The following is a 24,242-nucleotide window of genomic DNA, read 5'->3' as shown; positions in this document are numbered from 1 at the left end:
GAATGAATGAATAAAATAAATAAATGAATGGATGGATGAATGAAAAAAATAAAATAAATAAATAAATAAATTGAGCAATAAAAGTTGCTTAAAAGCAGAATGGACTGCCCCAGCGTATCTCACTGGACTGGTTGACTTCTTGTCAGGTATGGTAAACTATGGATTCCTTTCTGGTATGTGTTGGACAAAATGGACCCTAAAGTCTTTTCCAACTCTAACAATTCTGTGATTCCATGACTCAGATTCTCTCCAATTCACACTTTTTTAATCTTTCCTTTTAGTAAAGGTAATAAAGGAGTTGTGGAAAAGTTCTTCACCTATAGCATGATATCTTTATATTCCTCTTAATAGTCCCAAAACAAAGTCATATTTGAGTTTGGAATAGAATCAGCATTAATATCAAAAGTGCATAATCTCCAAACAAAGGAAATAACTTACTTTTTCCATATCCATACTCTTCATCAATAAAATTATTCAGTTAACACTTGCTATGGAATCCTTTTCACTCAGTGATATTAGAATACATTGTTCTCCAACAATTATCCTTGCATTTTGGATGGAAGAGACAAGACATAGTGGAAAGAGAGATAAAGACCACTGGGCTTAAGAGTTCTATCCCCATTTAATAGTTATGTGACCCTAGGCAAGTCACTTTACCGTTATTGTCCTTGGGGTTCCTCATCTGCAAAATAGGGATAATGCTACTTTCACTATCTACTTTTCAATATCATTGTAAGGAAAACACTTTGTAAACTATAAAGCATCTTATAAATCTGAACTATTATTATGGAAAGCCAATAAAAAAGGTCCTATAATTGACACAAGAATTCTACCTTTTCATCACTTCTGTAGAAAAGAAATATGATAACATTTTTCTTCATGTCTGTGTTAAATGTTTCTGGGGCACAATTCACAAATGTGTCTGGGGCACAGACAACACAATTCTAACAATATCAGTCAGTTCTGGATATATTCAGGTACCTGCTCATTGCCTTCTGTCCCACTAGGTTACTCTATTTCTTCTCTGAGTTATAGAAGAAGGAACTTCTCTTGACTTTGTCCTATATACCCGGATGCTTATCAGAGGCTGGGACCTAATTAAAATTCTATCTCCACTTAATGTAAAAATTCTTGGCTCTTCCGTACCTTGGGCCTCAAAGGAATGGGACAACCTAGAGAAAGAGCCAGCATCTACTGTCCAGGTTTTGGATATAGGAGCTCACCCACAGTAACTGAAGTAAGGTGGCTTGTCAGATCAACAAAGGCGTTTCCTATGGATTACTCAGTTGGAAGTTGGAGTAAACTCCAGACATAACCTTAGTCGAGGTCAAGAAAAGGGGGAATTCTTCTCAAAAAATGTTTTCAACTCTGGATTCATAGGGTACAGATTCATCCCATGGATGACCTATTGTCAAAGAGGCCTACTAAGTCTCCAGTTCATTGTCTCTATCCCAGAGTAAACCTCGAGGGAAAAATCTTTAAAAGGAAAAAAAAAGTGTAGTGGTGCATACCTATAGTCTCTGCAGCTGGGGAGGCTAAGGCTGATGGAGAGCTGGAGTTCAGGAGCCCTGAGATGCAGAACAGCTAAAGTTGACCAAATGTCTGCATGAAGTCACCCATCAATTCAGTAAGCCCCAGAAAGCAGAGGACCACAAGCTGCCTAAAGAGGTGTGAATCAGCCAGGTTCCATGCCAATAAGTATTGGGATGGGGCCCAAGAGTGGCTGTTGTACTTCCAGCTTGGGTGTCAGAAAAAAAAAAGGAAAAAGAAATATTTTTAGGAACAATACTTCTACTTATTTACTAATTCTAAGTCTGAATCTCTCCCTCCCCCTACTTACTGTTTATATCTAGACAAGTGAAAACTACATCATTCAGTTTTTTAGTGTAATAGTTTAGTTCTTTTAAGCTTTTAATAAACAGGAATCAAATTTGTAGTGCTACTTCTTCCCTAAAGATAAACAGAAATGTAAAGAAGTAATGCTACTTACCCATCTACCAAAATAAATATTAAGTGGTTTCTCTGGGATATGGTTTGGATCCAAGCCATAATCTTCCAGGACAGAAAATACATGCTGTGGATCTTTTAAATTCACCTTTCCTTCAAACGGCAGAAATTCAAGTGCCTAAAAGAAAAAAAAATTATTCTAACATCCTAGTAAATAATTTAAATTCAATATTTATTATTTCATTATATATAATTTTATTATATAATTTATAACTGTCAAATAATAATAAAATTTTTAATGAATTAAAATGTCATTAAAATATTTCAATAATTATGTTGAATTAAAAATAACATAATTCCTAAGTCTACTTACATCTATTCGCTTAACTTTTTCTTCTTGCGTTAATGTTTTATTAAATGTGTGAATCTTTATCTTATATGTACTGCCTGAATGTAGAAATGGAGCCTAAAATAAAACAGATAATTTTCTTTTAATGTCTGCAATTCTACTTCAACTATATGCATTTTTATGTAAGACTAAACTTAATACATACCATCTTTTCCACGGGATAATTTTTTAGAGAATTGTATAGTTCTTCTAGAGATTTTCCATGGCCCCATAGTTCAAATATAGACCTGGAAATTTCATGATCAAAGTTATTTTCAGCTTGAAAAGTTTCCCACCAAAAACACAACACTGATTTTTACCTATTTTAATTAAGCAAATGTTTTCTTCTCTTTCATTACCATACATTCAAATAAGAGACATGGGTCCTAAAGCTACATGTACTTCTCCTTCAGATTTGGAGATTGAATTGTCATCAGCTCAAATAGGGAAGCTATCTGAAGATATACATAGCAGGAAGGAAAAACTCTTCTCAAATAAACCAAATATTTTTTAATCACTTATTGTGGAACAGGCATAGTACTAAGATCTAGAGATACAAATAAAAAGCAAAAACAATCCTGTTTTTTCACAAAAAGTTCACAGTCCGATGGAAGAGTCAGCATATACAAAACCCCAGCACATAAAGGCCTGAAGAATACAGATCAAAGGTAGCTTTAGAGAGGAAGGCAATACTGCTGGGAGGAAAGTGATAGAGAAGGGATTTTCTCACCTCCATACATCCAAAGGATGTACAGCTGCATGAATGAGAAAATCTGGCTCATTATGTTACAAAAAAATGCTGGTTTCAACCCAGTTTTTGGTCCTTGTTCTCCAAAGCTATACAGAAAGTACCCCTCTTGCAAATGTAAATTTCCTCTGATGAGCTCATCAATCGACATGGTACATAGTATGATATTCAAAATTATGACCTCACCAATAATTCAAAATGATTGAAATATAAGGGCACAACAACAATCCATATACAATCTAAATCAAATTACAACTTTAAGGGGTAATCAAGTGATCTGAATTTGTTAAGTATATCAAATGTGTCTTAAAATTTACCTGGCTTTAAAAATATTTTATTATCAGAGTGGTGCTCAGAGTAGCAGCATTTTATTCTTCCTTTTTCCTTTCTTTTTACAGACAGGCAAGACACTGAGGAAAACTTCAGTGAATACATTTATCTACCTTTTTTCACTATCTGAAGAAATAAAGCAGTGTGATACAGTAGTGAGAATGCAAGACTTAAAGTCTAGAAGACCTCTGTTCAAATCCAGCCTCAAATACTTACTAGCTATGAGACTACAGGCATATCATTTAACCTTTGGGTGCCAAAGTCTCCTAATCCATGGGGCCTTAGGGACTAGACCTGAGATTTCATTAATTCAGGGAAGTCCCAGAAGAAGAAACTACAGATCTGCAACTTACAGTCTTTCAGAGTTGCCAAAAGTACAAATAAATTGAGATTTGCCCACAGTCACACAGCCAATAGGAGTCTATGAACTTATTACAATTTCAAATTAATACTACTATAGATTATGAAATTCAATGTTTATTCTTTAAAAGTCTCTGACACATACTGTTTATGTGATCCTGAACATGTCAATCAATCCCATCATGTCCCAAGTAATTCACTAAGACTCAAGATGCAGAACAGCTTCCAAACCACACTTGTAGAGAGAATTCCCCAAGGAAATCACAGGTCCAACTGAGAAACTACATACATAATTGTTTTAATGCCAAAAAAAAAAAATAGGCAACCTAATTTCTTCTCCTGAATAGCCCAAATGTTGTTTTAGGATTGTTTAACTCCCATTTCACTACTTATAATAGTACATTTGTAGAGAACTTTGCTGTTTACAAATTTATTTCCATATATAATACAAGAGAAAGACAATGACTTTAAAGTGAAAGGCCTTGGGTTCAAATCAAATTCCCACTAGCTGTATGACTTTGGGCAAGGCATTAACCTCTAGGCCAGAATTTCCTCATCTGTAAGTAAGGGATTTATGCTATATGGGTTCTAAGGCCCCTTATAGCTTTAAATCTGATCTTATGAGCTCTAAAATAATTCTATGAAGTTGGCAAAGCAGGTATTATTATCAATATATTACAAATGAGAACACTGAGGGCTAGAGTGGGTTAGCTGACAAGCCCATGGTCACACAGCAAGTAGGTATTGACAAGAGACCCAAATCCAGGCTTTCTGACTCAAAGCATCCTCCCTTTTATACTACACTGGGTTCCTTCTTTAATAATAATAATCTCTTATATTTGTACAATGTCCATCTTCTCTGAATGAGTAGTCAAAATCACTAAGAATTCTATTAGGAAATTCAACAATGTGAAATATATAGGCAGCTCTAAAGAGCCTTTTTCCTCATTCATTGTGATTTTTTACAAATGAGCCTAAAAATTACTATGTTTGGACATTAACTTAATATTTATTAAATGGCATGCATAGATCTAACCATGTTAATAAACAAAATTAATAGGAAGCTATCACTTATTTTTAAAACTATATTACTAAAGCTTTTGAAAAGGATCAGTCTTCAAAAGGCACTTGTTAATCCAGTTGAAGATAGAAAAAGGATTTCTACCTCATGAAGCAAAAAGTAATCAACTAAAAGGTTTGGCATTTGATTACTAAGTGCAATTATCTGAAAAGTAACTGAACCCTGAATTAATTCTGAAAAAGAAAAAGCCGCTTTGTGTTTTGCTGTCTGTGGTTTCAAAAGGTCCTAACTCCTGAGTAAGCTATTACTTCTAAATAGTTCTATACAAAGTCTAAACCATCGCTTGCCAATCTTTAGCCTTGGAGGTACATGAACTTCTATGTTCACCAAGTACTGCCACTGTCTTACATTTTTTTTCAGTCGGTGGAATATATAGTACAACTATATGGGAAGTTTACAAAATGTTTTGACATTTTAGAAAAATTTCAAAAAAAAAATTAAAAAGGTTAGGCATCATTGAAAAACAGAACTGAATATAGACCAAAAGCTATTACCTTGCCTTTAAGTTAGTTCAGTAACTTTTCAAAGATCCTTACATGTATATGCAACAAAACATTTTGAATATTAGGGCTTGTTCTTCCATTGAACTTATTGCAGAAGGAGATAGATAATAACTCCTCACTTATATGTTAACTTCAAGTATCTAGAACTTCATTGAGAGCCAGTAAGAAGCAAAAAACAGCTCTGAGCAGTCCTTAGGCAAAGTGCTTAATGCTTTCAGACCTCATTTTCTTCATCTTTAAAAATCCTAAGAAAAGGGTTGGACAAGATGATCTCTAAGGTCGATTTGTAGCCCTGTAAGATCTACAAATAATTAGGAAAAAACAGATATTACTACATCCCTGCAACAAAGTTTATTTGCTCTACTCACAGAAGAATTTCTGGGTCAGCATACGTGTGTGTGCACACACATACACACACACACACATCTTTTAAGTTGTTTACATTTTTCTAAGAAGTTCAGTTATCTGTTTTTCATCAGGGCTATCACAAATTAAAAGATTCAAGTTATAAAGGAAAGGTGGATAACTAAATACAGGTACAGGAAAATAGCAAGAAAAAAGTGATAGTTAAGAGCAAAAGAGGAGAGAAAAATATATGAACAGTTGACAAGATTTAAAGAAACTGAAGCTATATGGAGGTTATTCAGTGTAGGACTATTCATCAAACAGTCTTACACAGCTCTATAACCCCTATTTCACAATATAATACAATATGATTATGATGATGACCCTGAATCAGTAAGGAGCAAATTATGTTATGTTAACTGTTTACAAACATAGAAAAGTATACTATATAGTCTCGAAAACTTGCCATTTTTTAAAAAGGTTCCAATTAAAAGTCTAAATACTAAGGGGGAAACTGTATATGTGTGTACACATATATGCATGCATATATACATATACACACACACACACACACACACACAAACATATTTTCAAAAACTTTCCATTTTTTAAAAAGATTCCAATAAAAAGTCTAAGGGGGAAACTGTATATGCGTGTGTGTGTGTGTACACACACACACATATACACATACACATGTACATATATGTGTTTCTATATGCATGTGTGTGTGCACGCACACAAGCGCACTTAAAAAGCTAATACTTGCCTTTTCCATTGAACTTCTTGAGAAAGGGGTTAGATAATAAAACCTCACTTATCTGGTAATATGAAAGAATTACTTCTGTGAAACACTTTGTTCCTCAAAATTGCTAAATAACAGAATTATTACTTCACAAAGAGTGTAAAAAATAAACAGATCTAAAACATATAACTGATAATAGCAGTACATGAAATCTGGCTAACACAGAAAGGCGATTTTTAGAATCCATTCTCCTAAATACTGAATTCACTGTGGAGAAGTATAAGATGGATTACAAATCTGCAACTAAAGATGCACATTCTGTCATACCATTACTCAGACACGTTCCAATACGCACCACAAATTAAGAGCTTTTATGTCTAAGAATTCTCAGCTCCAGAACAGAAAAAAATCATACCTAACAAATCATATGACTTTAGAACATTTGATATTTAAATAACAACAATTTATAAAGTAATTTTTAAGAGAAATGTGTTCATAGTAATATGACATATTAAACAAAAATAACTAGTTAGGGAAAGAGTGGTTTCTAACAAAAACATGTTGAAAAGATTAGCTTTTTAAGGTTTCAGTACTTTGCATATGAGTACCATTCAATATCATGCCATTTGAACACAATAACAAAAATAATATGTATGACAAGGCTTAAAAAGTAAAAGTATCTCACATCATATATGTGAGAAAATCACCAAAGTTAAAATTACATATAATCTGTACAGATATATTCATCCTGCAATGCTAAATAGTATAATCCTAGACCAAAGGGAAATCTTCCCCCCCAAACCTCAAGAATATCACAAAATGTTCAAGTTTCAAAAGTTTATATGATGCTCTGACTTAAGACAATATAGTCCATTAAACATTTTTGTTGTTGTGCAGACATTATTTAGTCATGTCCGACTCTATGTGACCCCATTTGGGGTTTCCTTGACAAATGTACTGTAGTCGTTTACCATTTCCTTCTCCAGATCATTTTATAGACAAGGAACTCAGGCAAACAAAGTTAAGTAATTTGCCAAGGGTCACACAGCTAGTAAGTGTCTGAAGTCAGGTTTGAACTCAGGAAGATGAGTCTTTCTGACTCTGGGCCTGGCACTCTATTCACTGTACCACCTCACTGACCCTTCAATTGTACATAAGCTATTACTATTATTATGCTAATTAAGAAAGTTTGTTAAATTTTTAAAAAATAAAGATATTCCTTTAACAAAATAATCTGTGTCAATAATTAAATGTAATAGCATTTATATTAGTTGTACAGGTAATTATACCACTACACTGTTAATTAATGGCTAAACAATACAATATGGCTTGCTAAGTAATTTACTATCGAAATTCTTATAAACAATGAATCAGTTTTGACTTAGGAATTCATTTCCCTAACAAATACAGTTGGCAGAACAAATATATTCAGGCAGTCCCCACTTTTCCCTGACTTGTACTTTGCTGATATGCTCATTCAACAGTATTTCACTTTTTTTGACAATTTCATCCACTCATTTATCAGCTTCAGGATCTGACTCTCCACATTCTACTCATCCCCACACAAACTTGCCTTTCTCATGCAGAACACCATCTAGTTATGGCAGTGGGTAGCTACTACTCATATAGCCTACAGAATAAAATGTTATCTATTTCTTCCTTCTATTTCAGATTGTTTTCCAGGAAAGCATTTTTCCATAAAAAAAAAAAAAGCAGGGATTGCTTAAAATTATCCAGAGGACATTGTAGGTAGATGCACAAATGAAAGAAAATTACACCTTTTAAGAGTCGCTCTTACTTTGCACATACTGTCCGTTTCATTAAATTTCTGGCAATATCTTCTGAAGGAATGTTAAGAATCCAAAATGGAGACTGAAAGGAAACAATGAAAACATTAAGATAATTTGTCTCTATGTGGCTTTTTGGTAACGAAGAAGATGAAGAGAAATTCTCATCTGCAACTTTTATGATGAAAACACAAAAGCCTACTCCATGGTCTATAAGAAGCAAAACAACCAATACCAAACTTGACCTCTCTACGATGACCAGCTAAATAGAATAGAATTGGTGAGCCAGTTCAACTGATGTTAAAGATTTCGTTAAGATTCTTTCTCATTCACCCTTTATGCAGAAACATCCACTTCTTAAAGACTGAATTGTGAACAGTACCCTGGAATATAAGTTACCTCTTGAGTTACCCTACATGAAAATTATGACAATAATAAGTCACATTTATTATTAAGGTTTGCAAAGCACTTAATAGCTTTAAAGAGAGTTTAAGTTTCCTGCCCAAGGTCATGTAACAAACAAACTTTTGAGGCACGATTTGAAAACCAGGTCTCCCTGGCTCCAAATGCAGCACTCCATTCACAGTACCATGCTACCTCTCAGGAAGTATTTATATGACATATCATTTGAGATTTTCTAACCCTTACAATTTTACTTTGGACTTTGGCACATTTAATTTCCCTTAAAGCACTGATCCTCCAATAATATCCCACCCTGTTTCTTCATTGGGGCATGGAGTTGGCCCTGGATTCTAGAAGAGCATGCAGGTAGAATGCACACTCTAGCAAGTCTAACCAATTTGAAAAAGCTTAGAGTTTACTTCTGTCACTGAAGGACTATTCTAGTTAGGTTCAGAGAGACGGCCCTCAATCACGTCATCTCATTAATACTGGTGACAAATGCTTGGAAAATCTTTAATGTGCAATGGTACAAGAAATCCCTATAAATTATGATCCCATGAAATATTGAAATAAAGTTTTAAGTCCTTAAATATTTGTTGTTGTTCGGTCACGTCCAACTCTTTGTGATCCCATCTGGGGGTTTTTTGGTACAGATGTTGGAATGGTTTGTCACTTCCTTCTCTAGCTCATTTTATAGATGAGGAAACTGAAACAGAGTTAAGTGACTTGCTCAGGATCACATAGCTACTATGTGTACTTTATTTTCTTGAATAATAGCATACATTAAATTTAAAAATAAATTGCAAAAAGAAGTTTGCAGTAGTTAATAATATTCATTCCAGTTCTTCAAAATCATAGTAAATCAAGAGAAGATAATAATATCTTCAATAGAAAGACACTGTGTAAGAATTAAAATCTTCTATAAGAAATGGAAAATTAAATGAAAATAAGTCTAGGAGTAAAAAGAAATGGAATTTTCCAAGGGTTCTTAATCTGGGGTCCAGGATCTTGTGTTATTTTTTAAAATTATTTTGATAACTGTATTTCAGTACAATTAGTTTCATTCATAATCCTATATATTTTATGAATTTGAGTAAAAATAATATTCTGAGGAGTCCATAACTTTCATTAGATTGCCAAAGATACAAAAAAGCTTAAGAACCCCTGATCTATTTTAAGATCTTCAAAACAATGAGATGCTTTTTCAAAATATGTTTTATCATCTAAAAACACCTAAAATTTTAAAATGCCCTCACAAATATAAATAAAATGCTCCCCAGAAAACAGTTTCTTCCAGTTAAAGGCTAGCACTGATATATACTATACATAGTATTGTAAATAAGATAAACTCTCAACTTACTTTTCCATGAATTTCCTGATGGCTGCTGAATCGACCTCCAAAAAGTGAAAGTAAAGACTTTATTTCCTGTTGTGAAAATTATAGGGGAAATTCAATTTATTCTTTATAATAAACTTGTTACAATTTCAATTACTACTTCTAGAGATTATGAAGAATTTCAATGTTTTTCCTCTAAAAATACAACTAGAACCTTGCAGTACACATACAAATATGTCTTTGTGTAGATACATAGATAGATAGATACACACACAGACAGACAGATGGAGATAGAGATGTGTAGTTCAAGAGAGTGATGAGGAAGTTGTGGGAACTGAGTGAATCACACTGACTCCATCCTGGATCTAGCCCAACTTCCTTTCTACTCAGTTATTGGGTCTAGTTCAATTTCTATCTTTTAAGAAAATGTTATTCAATTATGGGAATTCTAAGAAAATTTCATTGTATTATTTGTGTGGCTGGGAAGCTGGACCACCTCCACCTGCTGCTTAGAGACCCTTAACTAAGGACCAAGGTTATGCTGACCTTATATCTGACTCAGTCAGATCCAAAGATTAATGCAAGGAGTTTTCTCACAATTATACATCTCAAGCAACCCATATGTCTTTCCTGAAAACTGATCTTGGACAGTTACTATTTCCATATTCCTTTGATTGAACATAGACACTCTGAGGAGGTGAAATATCTCTTTTTCTTATTTCAGGGAACTGTACCTGTTAAGTCTCCCCCTATCAACATGGAGAGCCTTTTCTCCAATTAGAAATCAGATTACCTAATAATACATCCTATTTTTATATAACAATAGCTAACATTTATATAGTGCTTACAGTGTGCCAGGCATGATGCTATCTAAGCATTTTGCAATTATTATCTCGTTTGGTCCTCATAACAATCTTGGGAAGTAGGTACTATTATTTTCCCCATTTTACATATAAGGAAACTGAAGCATACAGAGGTTAAGTGACTTGCCTAGGGTCAGTCACAGCTGGTAAGTATCTGAGGTTAAATTTGAACTCAGGTCTTTTTGACTCCAAACCCAGAACTCTATTCATTGCACCCCCTAACTATACAACTTCAGATGATCCTTGTGCTATCTTAACCACTCCCCATTTCATTCCAGACAGTAACTATTATAAATGCTCTCACAAACTCACCTCCCTAAACCTTTTACAGCAGATGAGTGGGCATATTTCTTTGAGAAGGTGGAAGTTATTTGGTAGATAATCCATCAATTCAGTTCAACCCAACAAACATTTACAAAGATCTTATTATGACCAAGGATGAAGCACACTACGCACATCCTGGCAAGATGGTGATGGACACAAGATGCAAAATAAGTACACACTGTCAGACCCGTCCAATGTGGGAATTTGTTTTGCTGGACTCTTCATATTTGTACCAATAATTTATTTTGTATATGGGGAGTGGGAGAGAGAGAAATAGGGTAGGTCAAAAAGGAAAATAAAAGCCAGTCACTGTCATTTTTTTCAATGTACAGAAGAGTTATGGAGTAGTAAGCATACCTATAATCCCTTCTAGAGAGTAGACTGAGACTGGTATAGCTTGTGAACTCAAAAGAGTTTTGAGCAGCAGTAGGCAAAACCAAATGGGTATCTGCACCAAGTTCAAGATGAATGTGTTGGAGGTTAGAGGGTGATGGTGATGCAAGAGAGCAGAACCTAAGGAGGAACAAACACACTTACATCTGAAACAAGTATTTTAGCTGATTGGAGTGGGGGAATGTGACTAGTCCTGTGAGCTGCCTATGCAATTCCTGTTTGGGTGAAATAGGGAGACTTAGTCTTTAAAAAAAAAAAAATTCCCAGAAGAGAAGAGAAAGCCAAAAAGAACCATAGACAAGTGTTACACACTGAACTTATTACAAATTTTCAAAGAAAAAAAAGCTGTACATAATAGAGATTCACAGTTTCACATGCCATTCCCTTCTCCTGTTCTACTATGTAATTTCCTACTATGCAGGAAATGATCATTTTATTCAATGTCTAAATTCAAAATATTTGTTAAAGAAGCTTATTATATGCAAAACACTATGTCAGGCAACATTCCCAGGCCTAAAATCTTCTAGAGAATACAATGTATATGGTTGGTTGTTGTCCTTCGTTCTTGAAAAGGAACAACATGACATCACCATGATAAAGTGAAATTTCAGCATGTCTCCTCCTACTGTGGCTGATCAGACCAATATGAGTTCAGAATGCTCTACCACAGGTTGGGCACAGATAGTCCATGTGAACACTTGGAGTGGATACTCCATATTTGTGCATCCTGTGTTTACTTTGTGCTGTCTTAATTCTGTTTTGCTGATAGAGCACACAGCACCTCTTCTGATGTGGGCATGCCATGCTGAGTGGTCCTGTGCCAGTGTCTCCCATGTCACACAGTCAAATCCAAAGTACTTGAGAGAGACCTTGAGACTGTCCTTGTATCGCTTCTTCTGACCTCCATGTGATCTCCTGCCCCATATGAGTTCTCCATGAAATAGTCTTTTTGGCAAACGTACATACAAATGACATGACACACATGCTGGTAAAAAGACAAGGTAAAAGACTGAATGCCTCATCCAAGGAACAGTTATTAGGCCACTTTAGCCAGAGAATAGAGTACATAGAGAAAAGTAATATGAAACACATCTGGTTAAGTCAGATAATGATTTTTGTTATTAATTATTAGTTATACAAATCCACTTTCCTAAACTGAACCATCCTTACATTTTCAAACTGAAAACTCAGTCCTAAGAACCATAATCAAATTACACTACCAATCCTAAAAAGGATTTGCTCTAAGGACTCAATCATCATTCTCGCTTCCAATTCTAAAACACCTTCCACTCCTCCTGGTCCAACTCTCCTCTGTATGTATTAACTTCCCCTATCAGAAGGTAAGTATCTCAAAGATATGGACTGTACAAACCAGGGATGAGGAACCTGTGACCTTGAGTCCACAAGTCTGGATTCAGTCAAAGTTCTGCGCTTGAGGACCTAGAAGGCCACATGTGCCCTTGAGCCCACAGGTTCCCCACCCCTGGTCCAGAATATCTGTATTAGACTCTCCCCGCTTAATATGCAGGCTGGCCCACAGTGAGCACTATTCATTCACTCATTCCTGATATGATTCCACTCTGGTCATAGTGAAAAATGTGTAATGCTGTGCTATAGCCATTTTGCTAATGTTTAAGTTAATATTTTGTATCAATACTTACTAGTATTATTCTGGTTCCTATTTTCTGTTCAAAACCAAACTGATCATCATAAATGAATCAAATAAAAGATGCCTTTTCCCCCTATTTTTTAAACAAACCTCTTTACCCTGGAAATTTCAATCTATCCTTGGATACCTCACATGGAAAGTACTTTCTGTTCCAGCATCTTCCTCCTCTGATTAGCTGGTTTTTCCCAGAACCTCCATTTTAATGAGGAGGCCCAGGCAGCTCCAAGAGCCAGATCTCTAAACTCTGTCTTCAACTCTTCTCCTCCCCTGCCCTTTTAAATGTTTTTATTGGGCTTTTTTTCTCTCATGAGAATGTATGTTGCTGAGGGCAGGGAATATCTTTCTGATTGTTTAGCACAATGCCTGATGCCAGTCAGTAGGAATTTAATAAATGCTTGCTGACGACTTTAGGAAACAAGGATGGACAGATAGAGAGATAGACAGACAGACAGATAGATGGACAGATAGATTTATATATATATATATGTATATATATATATACACACATATAAATGTTCAATGGAATTCACTTTAAAATTTATCTAAGAAAAGAATTTTTAATGCCCTTTAAAGTTCATTTGTTGCTTGTTCAGTTTCTGAGATTGTACTGTTTAGATTCTTTGTTTCCTATATGCTTTTTTATAGGAGCATATTATTTGTACAAATGTTCATCCATTTCAATTAAATCTTTGCTTTTGTTACAGTTGTATCTAATAGTTTCTGAAAATGCATTTCCTCTTTGAACCAGAATGTAGCCTGCTTTAAATCCCTTACTGATGGACCTGCATTTTATCTAAGAGACAATCCTAGGACTCATTAAAGATGTTTTAAGAAGGGAAGAGAAGTGGTAAAGAAGATTAATTCTGGCACATATATATACATATATAGGATTGACTGGAAGGTAGAGATTGGAAGCAAAGGGACTGCTGAGGAAGCTATTAGAATAATCCAGGCAAGTGAAGATCAGGAATTGAACTAGGGCAGGAGCTGGATTAGTTTTTTTAAAAAAGACAACTGATGAGTGATATGGTCAAAGTAAAACCAATGAGGCCTGGCAACTGATTGGACATAGAGGCTGAGTGTATGTCTTCTATAAACTGAGACAAGGAAATGTCCCTTGCATATAAAAGGCAAATATTTACTGAAATGAACTTTACATTGTGCTGATGACAACTCTGAGAAGAAATGAGAAACTGTTCTCTACAAAACCTGGCCCTCCAAACAAACTGCCCATCCAAGTCACCCACATTCAAAATCTTAGTCATCACTCACTCTTCCCTCTCCCTCAGACCCCATTTCCAATACATTTGTCTGACATTCAAGTTCGCTATAATCTTAGGCACCCTATCCTTCTCATCCTCTACCTTCCATACATTCCAGCAAAAATGGTGTACCCAAACACACTTCCCTCCATGCTTTGATGCCTTTAATCACACAGTTTACTATGTGTAGAATGCTCTCTCTTGACCCAATGCACCTACAGAATTTCTGACCATCCATTAAAGCTCAATTCAAATGTTAATTTTTCCACAGAAAGCTGGGATTAAAGCACAGATCCTCTGATAACAGAATTTAATACCATTTTCCCCACAACATGTGGCTACTTTCTAGTTCCCCACTGAAGAACTGAGAAGCCTTGTAGATCTCAACTGGATAATAAGGAGGTGTGTCATCTTTTTGGAATATGTATCTGAGACATAATGTATAACCAATGCATATCAAATTCACCAAGTAGGCCAATTACCCACTTTTACTGATACACATCAATAAGTCAAACACCAATGATGTCACTGAAATGTCAGTGTGAAAATTTCCTCCACAGATTCAGATCAAAACCCAGCTATAATTTGTAAAACATGTGTTTATACAACTTTCCTGAAGCTTTAAAGAGAAAAAGAGATTTGCCCATAGTAAAAAACTTGTAGATGTAATGGATGAGATTTAAACCCAAGTGTTTTCTGACTCCACATTCAGCCTTGTATCCATCATTCTGCCTAGCTGTCTCTCCACTGCTGATAAAGTGAGAATAATACCACTCAAAGAAGCCTGGATTGTAGCTTTCATGAATGATATCCCAGGGATTGGAATCCAAATAACTTAAGAGGACTGCATGGTGTTTTCACCTCACCTTCAGGCAATGACTTTGGGAGGGGAAGGATATAAGAAGTGAAAAACTAAGTATACAGACAGAGTTACTATGAGAAAAATCTGAAAGGTGAGCATTTCCTTTGCTGTCTCTGAAGATATCATTCTGTTGTCTTTGAGGTCATCCCTATGATTCCCTCTTTTATTCCAGCCTTTGATTTACAGTCCTTCTCCTCTCCAAGGACAACCCTTTTAAATGACCCCTAGAAGCCACTCCCTCCGACCTACTCCAGATGATTGCCCCCATCATCATTCCCCTCCAGCTAACGGTCAGTCTTCTCTACTGCTTCTTTCCCTGTCACCTCTACACACCCAAGTCTTCCCCAACATTAGACTCTCAATGGATCCTACCATCACCGATAGCTGTCCTATATGTATCCCGTCTTTCTCAATTAAACTCCTTGAAATAGCTATTTGCTCTTTTCACTGTCTTCTAAACACTAAAATCTGGGCTCCAAACTTAAAGTTCAGCTGAAAGATATTCCTACGCGAGTATATGCAAAACACAGCAGAAACAAGGTAACCTCAAGGACAATGTACTAGCAGCAACGTGACCCAGAAAAAGCTTCATCCAGAGGATGGCACTTGAGCTTACCAAAATTATCAGTGACTTCTTGATTGACAATTGTAATGATCTTTTCCTAATCCTCATTCTTCTTGACTTCTCTGCAGCATGTGGCACTCTTGATCACCCTCTCCTCTAGGACAGTCTCTCTACCCTGGAATTTTGTGATTGCCTCCTCCTGTTTCTCTTCCCACCTGTCTGATTGCTCCTCCTTCATATCCTTTGCTGGCTCAGCAACAATTAAGAGACTGTGGACCTGTCCCAAGGCTCTAGCATGGGCTCCCTCCTCTTTTCTCTCTGTACTCTCCCACTTGGTGACTTCCTCAGCTCCTATGGGTTAAATGAAAATCAGTATGCAGAAGACACCCAGATCTATGTCTTACCCTGATCTCTCTCCTGGGCTCCAGTTCCACATTATCCACTGCCTATTGGACACTTTTTCTATATATCCCAGAAGTATCTCTCTCCATAATCCAAACAAGAACTCATCATCTTTCTCCTCTAACCCATACCTCTTACAAATTTCCTTATTACTGCTGAAAACACAACTATCTTTCCAGTCAACCTTTTTACCACTTTGGTGTCATGCTAAATGCCTCTCTCTCACCTCACATATCCAGTTAGTTTCCAGATCTTTCCTACCTCCACATCTGTTCTCTTTTATCCAAAAGGTCACCACACCTGCTCAGGCCTTCAATCCCTCTCCCCTACTGTCTTCTCACTGGTACCCTCCTTACTCTAATCCATCCTCCACAAAGCTGTGAAAGCAATTCTCCTAATGTTAATCTGACCATGTCTGTCGTTCTCTCTCTCTAACCTGTAGTGGCTCCCTATCACTTCTAGGATCAAATGTGAACTCCTGATGGGCATTTAAAATTTTGACTTTTACCTTTCCGGGCCCCATCCTACCTTTCCAGTCTTCCTAAACATTTCTTCTCACCACACACTCTATAGTCTAGCCATATTGGCTTTCTAGATCTTATACAAACAACTTCATTTCCCCTCTCCATGACTTTGTACTAACTCTTGGCCATACCTGGAATACTTTCCTTCCTCACCTCATCTCTTGCAGTACATGGCTGGCTTGAAAACTCAGTTCAGTGAATATGGCTCAAATTTTGGAGCTCCCCCCAAGCGACCCTGGTCAATTTCCTCATAAGTAAAATGAGTGGATGGAACTAGCCCACCTTCCAAGTCCCCTCCACCCTTAATTCTACACACTGTCACTATGACTGATAAAGGAGAGCCTGGCATAATTAAAATACTGGAAATCCGAAAAAGACTCTATGGAACTGGGTGATCCTAGGAGAAATGAAGCTTTCTAAACCTGTTTTCTCTACTAGTAAAATGAGGAAGTCAGGCAAATGGATTAAAATACTTTGCAAATCTTTGAGCACTATGAAAATGCAAATTATTGACCCAGTAGCCTAGCCCACTGGGTAAATTCATAGATTTAGAGCAGGAAGGGACTTCAGAGATCAACAACTCCAATATACAGTAGTAGCTACCTAGGTGGCCAGGCCTGGAATCAGGGAGACAGGAGTTCAGATCCAAACTCCAGCACTTACTAGCTACGTAACGCCAGGCAAGTCGGGTCACCCTGTTTGCCTCAGTTTCCTCAGCTGTCAAATGAGCTGGAGAAGAAAACGGCAAACCACTCCGGAATCTTTGCCAAGAAAACCCCAGATGGGGTCATGAAGTCTCCACAAGACCTAACCACAACAAATACAGGGCTTTGGGGTTTGCAAAGCTCTTTTCCCGTCGTCTGTTAAACCTCACAACAATCTAGGGAAGTCAGTGCTACTGTTCTCCCCCACCTCACCTTTTTTTTTTAACAGATGAGGAATCAAGGGCTTGGAGAGATAAAGTGACCCAGCCAGTGACCGTCGGAGTCAGGATTTGAACTCGGGTTTTCCTGACGCAAGCCCCAGCCCCTGTCCCAAAGCATTTTATAAATGAGGACACTGAGGCGTAAAGAGGTGGAGCCGCTTGCCGAGCAGGGCTCGGGGCTGAACCACAAACCCGCGGAGCCTTCCCTTGGCCCACGCGGCCTCCCACCTTTGCATCTCTCCTACTACCAAGCACTGTACCCTACACACAGCAGGCGCTTAATAAATGCTTGATAGAAGAAGGGAAAGCAGGGAACGGCAGAGGGGCTCGGCACTCTTCCCCGAAGGCCCCGGGCGGAGGAATCAAGGGACCCCTCGACCTCGGCTGACACACGTGGGAGCGCAGGCTCCAGAGCCTGAAGTTAAGCCGCCGGGGGCAGGCGGGGAAGAAGGGGGCACACGCGGCCCGGCCGCGCAAGCGCCCTCCTCCCCATCTTCCCCCTCCTCCTTCCGAGCCCCGCCTCCGCGACCACCCGCCACCCCACCCCCGCGCGCCGAGGCTGCGCGCGCCGCCCCTACTCTCCCACCTCCCACGGTCAAACCACACAAGGAGGAAGCGCGGCGCTGACCGGCAGCCGGAACTCCAGGTGCTCCTGCGCCAACAGCAGCAAGTATCGGTTCAGCGTGTTGCAAAGCGCCATATTCCAGCGCCGCCGCCTCCACCTCCTCGGACCGCTCTTTGCGCATGTGCGGGGGGCGGGCCGCCGAGGGGCGGGGCTTGGGCGTGGTCGTGGGGTGGAGGCCACGCCTCCTGTAGGGAGCCCTGGAGCCGGAGGCGGTCCTGGGAGTCTGAGCACCCACTTCCCTTTAACAAACATTTATGTATTAAAAAGTTGGAAACAAATCAGCCAAGCCAGCGGGTCGGGCTCTTTCTGCGGCGTCTCGTACCCGTAAACGTCCTTGCGAAGGGAAGGGGGGGATCTCATTTCTCTTTTGGGGGGAGCAGGAGCTCGCGGTCAGAATTCATGAAGCCCCAAGTGGCTTGAAGCCCACTGGACCCAACTGATAACTTTTTCAGTTTACGCATTCACACCTGGAACTGTACAAGCCTGCAGATCAGGACCTGATTGTCTAGATTTTAAACCGCGTTACTAACGCAGATTAAATGTAGAAGTGTTCGTGCGGACCTTCACCCGCACCCCGACATTGATCAGCAGCTCTGTTTGCTCTCCGAGCGTTCCCGAAGCTTAGCCCGAGCGCCTGGGTGAAGTGGTGGCTACAGCTTAATAATAGTAAGGCACTGCCCTTACAGAGCGCTTTGAGATCTGCGAAGCGCTTTACGTCCCTTCGCTTGCTGGAGTTCCACCACGCTAGTGATTAAGCCTGTCAGACACCCAGCAAAGCTTGGCCTGGGGAAGAGGAAGGGGAGGGGAGGGGGGGAGGACAGAACTTGTACTGCAGGCAGAGATAGGCATGCTCAACTCAGATTTGCCCAGCGATCGCTTAATTACTTACATAATGTCTCAAGAGAGACAAAAGAAGTGACTGAGGCTCCCCGCTACCTAGGAGACGTTAGGAAAGGGATTTGAATGAGGGTGCTGGACGTCCCATCCCGCTCTAATCTTAGGCTCCTGTGGTGACGGTAAGAAATGCGGAGGCTGGAAAGAAGAGCCCGTTTGAGGGTTGGGATATGAGAAGTTTCAGGTGACCACGGGATGTGTGGAGCTGAGTGAGGAGTGAGGTGCTATGGGGAGAGTGCTAGGGCTACAGCCAGAATACTTTGGTCCCAATCCTCATACACGTGTGACTGGGCAAATGATTCAACCTCTCTGGGTTTCAGCATCTTCAGTAATATGCAGGGGCAGGAGCAAACTAGATGACCTAAGGACCCTTCCAGCTCTTAAATCTATGATCCTATGACCTTTGTGTGAATGACTGCCAAACCTGTGATCCTAACTCTGATCTCTCTAATGCTCTGATCCCAAATTTCTACCTACTTACGTACATCTCCATTCAACATGCAACATTCCGTTCAAATCCCTCACTTCTCTCCACCCTTGAACCCACTTTTCTATTACTACTGTCACCACCAGGCATCTTTAACTCATCCTGTAAAAGTCCAAGACATTCCAATATCTTGGGTGAACTGGCAATACTGAGACAAAATAATCAAGGATTAAAAATGAATTTAAAAAGATCTAGGTGAAATCAATTTACCAAGCAAGTAGAACATAGCCTGCAATATGTATTTTTACCCCTTTGCAGTAAATTTTGTTCCTTGAATAGATACAAAGAATTATAGAATGTTAGGGCTAGAAGGAACCTCAGAAATAATCTAGGATCGACTCCCTTGCTTTACAGATAAGGAAACTGGCTACTCTGTAGTGATTCACTGTGAAACCAAAGAACTGTTTGCATAGATAGAGAAAGAAAACAAAGGAGTCTGCAAAATATATTACAAACTATCAAATAATTAATAGTCATCATGTTGAAGTTGGGACACCAAAAACTGTTGGTTTCACATGATGTGTTGTGGCGGAATCATCTCAAAGAATTCAGTCAGACCACTTCTAATCCAAGTATAGGCATTTATTGAGATTGACACCTCTCATGAATCAGGTTATATTACAAGAGGAACCAGCAACTTCAGAGAAAGCAAGATGGATTTTTACAGGGTAAAGATGCAGTTATATAAAAATTATACATAAAAAGTCAGGAAGTGTTCGTTAAGGGATTAGGTAATAGGAGAGGGGTCCCAGCCTCAGTGAAAATGTACATATGATTACCCACAATACCTATAGAAAAACCCATTGGGGGGGCATATATGTATGATAATGATATTATAATGAGACTTTCTGCATCATAAGTTCACTTTAGGTCATTCATGCCTACTTAGGAAAAGTCCCTTCTATTGTTTTAAGGTCCACATCCTGCTTGGGCATCCTGGTGGTGCTGCTTTCTGATTGACTGGCTGTAGTGGTCCTGTCTGAGACTAGATGGATGTGGTCTTAGTTAAGTGCATGGACACACCTCCTCTTTCTGTGGGAAACATGAGGAATGGGTCTGAAGGTCGTGGCTACCTAGAGATAATGGCTGGGATCTCATCACATGGACACTTTTCTGTGAGAAATATGAGTTCATGGGCATAGCTGTTGTAGTAGTGAGCAGAGGGGCATATAAGAAGAAGTTAGAATATGGATTGTGGGAGATGGGGTAAGTGGCTAGGTAGGGGAAGTGGGCCTGCTGTTCAGTGGGGCCTGTAAGGAAGTTAGAATATTGGGGCTGGGGGCAGCTTTATTAGGATTCCATCAATAATAGTTACTAATAAAGGACTTCATAATTAACAGAAATACTTGGCCCACAGTAGACACTTAATGAATATTTGTTGATTGATTAATCAGTGAGTAAGACCAGTGAAAAAGGAAACGAGCTTAACCTAATAAAGACAGAATATTAAAAAATTACTCACATCTTCTGTATTTATTTATTGTATGATTAATTTTATTTTCACAGCTAAAAATCTTTTTTTTTTGTCAGGTGATATTTCTTTTATAGCATTTACAATATAGACCACAAACGAAATTTTTTTTAACATTAACCAAATGATACACAAATAATAACTATGTGTGCTAACTTTATAAACCCTTGACCTACTTGTCTCCACGCTATTACTAAGAATGAAAGGACCCTAACTTATTGTTATTACTCTAAAGTCCTAAGCCTAAAGGCTTAATTTTAGACTTAACCTCGGATGTTCCCCTACCAACAACCTATAATTTAATAGATCTGGTATCAAGCTTACAAACCTTTTGACTATAGGAAATTGCCACTAAGAGTAGGGACATTGCAGGAAAATAATATCTCTCCAACTTCATGTCAGTTCCAGGCAGGAGTAGATTGTCAACTTGCATTCAGTGAGGCTTAGAGTCTGCCAGGTGTCAGTGGAGAAATTGAGTCAGGAGAATCCTACCTCAGCCCAGGCTGAACAGCCGCTCTCCCACCCTTCCCATGAAATCACCTTTTTCAGTTCATAACAGCATCTCACAGGCTTACTGGCATCATGGATTGGAGGCTCAGACTGCCTTTGTTGCTATCCATACCTGGAGTTAGACTCAGAAGAACAGTAACTTAATAGTCCCATAGCATCTTAAAATAGCAAGTTCCAATAATCAGGTTTCAGATATGACTATAATTTCACATTGCTAAGGAATATCTTATGAGGCAAGTCTTAAGTGGCTTTCATGCCTTTCTATATCTGTTCTAGTTCCTGCTTAAATAACAATCATAAAATCAAATTTACCATTAAAACCTTAACTTTTCCATCAATGCCAAATTTTACCCGAAGTTACTTGCCTCTAGGAGACTTAGACTAAAATTCATTTCCCCAAACTAAAGATGTCTCTGATTTACTCTCAGTAATTAATTCAGTCAATTGTTTTAATACTAATTGCTTCTACATCACTTTGTAACATGTCCAGTTTTTTTTCCTCATCTCTCCCCTCTTCCCACCCCCTAATACTTTGCATTCTGATTACCCCTTCCCTCAATGAGCCCTCCCTTCTATCACACCTCACCCTTCCCTTATCCCCATCTTCTCTCTTTTCTTCTAGGGCAAGATAAATGTCTACACCCTATTACCTGTGTTTCTTATTTTCCAGTTATATGCAATAATAATTCTCAACATTTGTTTCTAATACTGTGAATTCCACCTTCTTTCCCTCTCTCCCTCTCTACCCATCCCCACTGAGAAGGCAAGCAATTCAATACAGGCTGTATGTGTGTCGTTTTGCAGAAGACTTCCATAATAATCATGTTGTGTAATACTAACTATATTGCCCTCTATTCTACTCTATCCTCCTTAATTTTTTTATTCCCTCATTTGACTTTGTCTCTTCCCAGAAGTGATAATTTTTAGTTACTTCCTTCTCCCATTTTCCCTCCCTTCTGTCATTCCCCTCACCCCACTTGTTGCCTCTTCCCCTACTTTCCTGTAGTATAGGATAGATTTTCCTACCAAATTTAGTGAGCATGTTATTCCCTCCTTAAGCCATATGTGGAGAGAGTAGCTTCACTTTTCCCCTCTCCCCTTCTCCCTTTTCTCCTCCATTGAACAAGATTTTTCTTTATCTCTTTTATGAGTTATAGCCTGCCCCATTCCATTTCTCCCTTTCTCCTCCCAGCATTTTCCTCCCTTGCCCCTTAATTTTTATTTTATATATATTTTTTGTGTGGATATCATCTCTTCTGATTCAACACAGCCTGTACTCTATGTCTGTGTGTGTGTGTGTGTGTGTGTGTGTGTGTGTGTGTACAATCCCCTCTACCTACCCAAATACTGAGAAAAGTCTCAAGAGTTATAAATATTTTCTTTCCATGTAGGAATGTAAACAGTTCAGCTTTAGAAAGTTTTTTATGATTTCTCTTTCCTGTTTACCTTTTCAAGCCTCTCTTGATTCTTGTGTTTGAAAGTCAAATTTTCTATACAGTTCTGGTCTTTTCAACATGAATAATTGAACGTCCTCTATATCATTGAATGACCATTTGTTTCCTTGAAGTATTATACTTACTTTTGCTGGGTAGGTGATTCTTGGTTTTAATCCCAGTTCCTTTGACTTCTGGAATATCATATTCCAAGCCCTTGTTATCCTGATTGTATTTCCACAATACTCCAATTGTTTCTTTCTAGCTGTTTGCAGTATTTTCTCCTTGACCTTAGAACTCTGAAATTTGGCCACAGTATTCCTAAGAGTTTCTCTTTTTGGGTTTCTTTCAGGAGGTGATCAGTGGATTCTCTCAATATTTATTTTGCCCCCTGGTTCTAAAATATCAGGACAGTTTTTCTCGATATTCATGGAAGATAATGTCTAGGCTCTTTTTTTGATCATGGCTTTCAGGTGGTTCCATAATTTCTAAATTGTCTCTCCTGGATCTATTTTCCAGGTCAGTTGTTTTTCCAATGAGATGTTTCACATTATCTTCTATTTTTTCAAACTTTCAGTTTTGTTTTCTAACTGCTTGGTTTATCTCATAGTCATTCATTTCCCTGAACTCAATTCTCTCTTTCGGAGAACTGTTTTGTTCAGTGAGCTTTTGAACCTTCACCTCCATTTGACTAATTCTGCTTTTTAATGCCTCCTTTTCCTCACTAGCTTTTTGGACCTCTTTTTCCAATTGAGTTAGCCTCTTTTTAAAGGTGTTATTTTCCTCAGCATTTTTTTGGTTCTCCTTTAGCAAGCTGCTAACTTGCTTTTCAAGCTCTTCTACTGCCTAAGCCTAGTTTAAGTTCACTGTGGAGGCTCTGGAGGCAGGGGTCTTAACTTCCTGTGACAGCAAGCCTTGTTCTTCCTCATCTGAAAGGAGGGGCGGAGACACTTGTTCACCAAGAAAGTAACCTTCTATGGTCTTATTTTTTTCCTTTTTTGGGCATTTTCCCAGCCAGTTACTTGACTTCTGAATCTTTTGTCAAGAGATTCAAATCTGCTGCT

General features: G+C 38.2%; 1 protein-coding gene across 6 annotated transcripts in view; it reads right to left on the bottom strand.

Annotated features, from left to right (window-relative positions):
• TRMT11 (tRNA methyltransferase 11 homolog) overlaps positions 1-18,509 on the bottom strand; it is a 61,102-nt gene extending 42,593 nt beyond the window's left edge. For 2 of the 6 annotated variants that reach the window (XM_072643232.1, XM_072643231.1), the window contains exons 1-6: positions 18,387-18,509; positions 9,994-10,059; positions 8,243-8,316; positions 2,502-2,583; positions 2,321-2,413; positions 1,991-2,125 (exon numbers count right to left, since the gene is read on the bottom strand). In XM_072643232.1, coding sequence (XP_072499333.1) covers positions 1,991-2,125; positions 2,321-2,413; positions 2,502-2,583; positions 8,243-8,316; positions 9,994-10,059; positions 18,387-18,458 — 522 coding nt within the window. In that variant the 5' untranslated portion in view covers positions 18,459-18,509. Of the gene's footprint in view, positions 1-438; positions 1,461-1,511; positions 1,660-1,990; positions 2,126-2,320; positions 2,414-2,501; positions 2,584-8,222; positions 8,317-9,993; positions 10,060-11,513; positions 12,976-18,386 lie in introns of those variants that run through there. The other 4 variants (XM_072643233.1, XM_072643234.1, XM_072643236.1 and 1 more) reach the window with 4 other exon arrangements.
• Between the last annotated feature and the right edge of the window lie 5,733 nt (positions 18,510-24,242).

Source organism: Notamacropus eugenii, chromosome 2 (assembly GCF_028372415.1).
Source record: "Notamacropus eugenii isolate mMacEug1 chromosome 2, mMacEug1.pri_v2, whole genome shotgun sequence".
In the NCBI taxonomy this organism is placed as follows: Eukaryota; Metazoa; Chordata; class Mammalia; order Diprotodontia; family Macropodidae; genus Notamacropus; species Notamacropus eugenii.
Note: the sequence above shows the minus strand (reverse complement) of the source record. Positions and strands in the feature narration are given on the sequence as shown.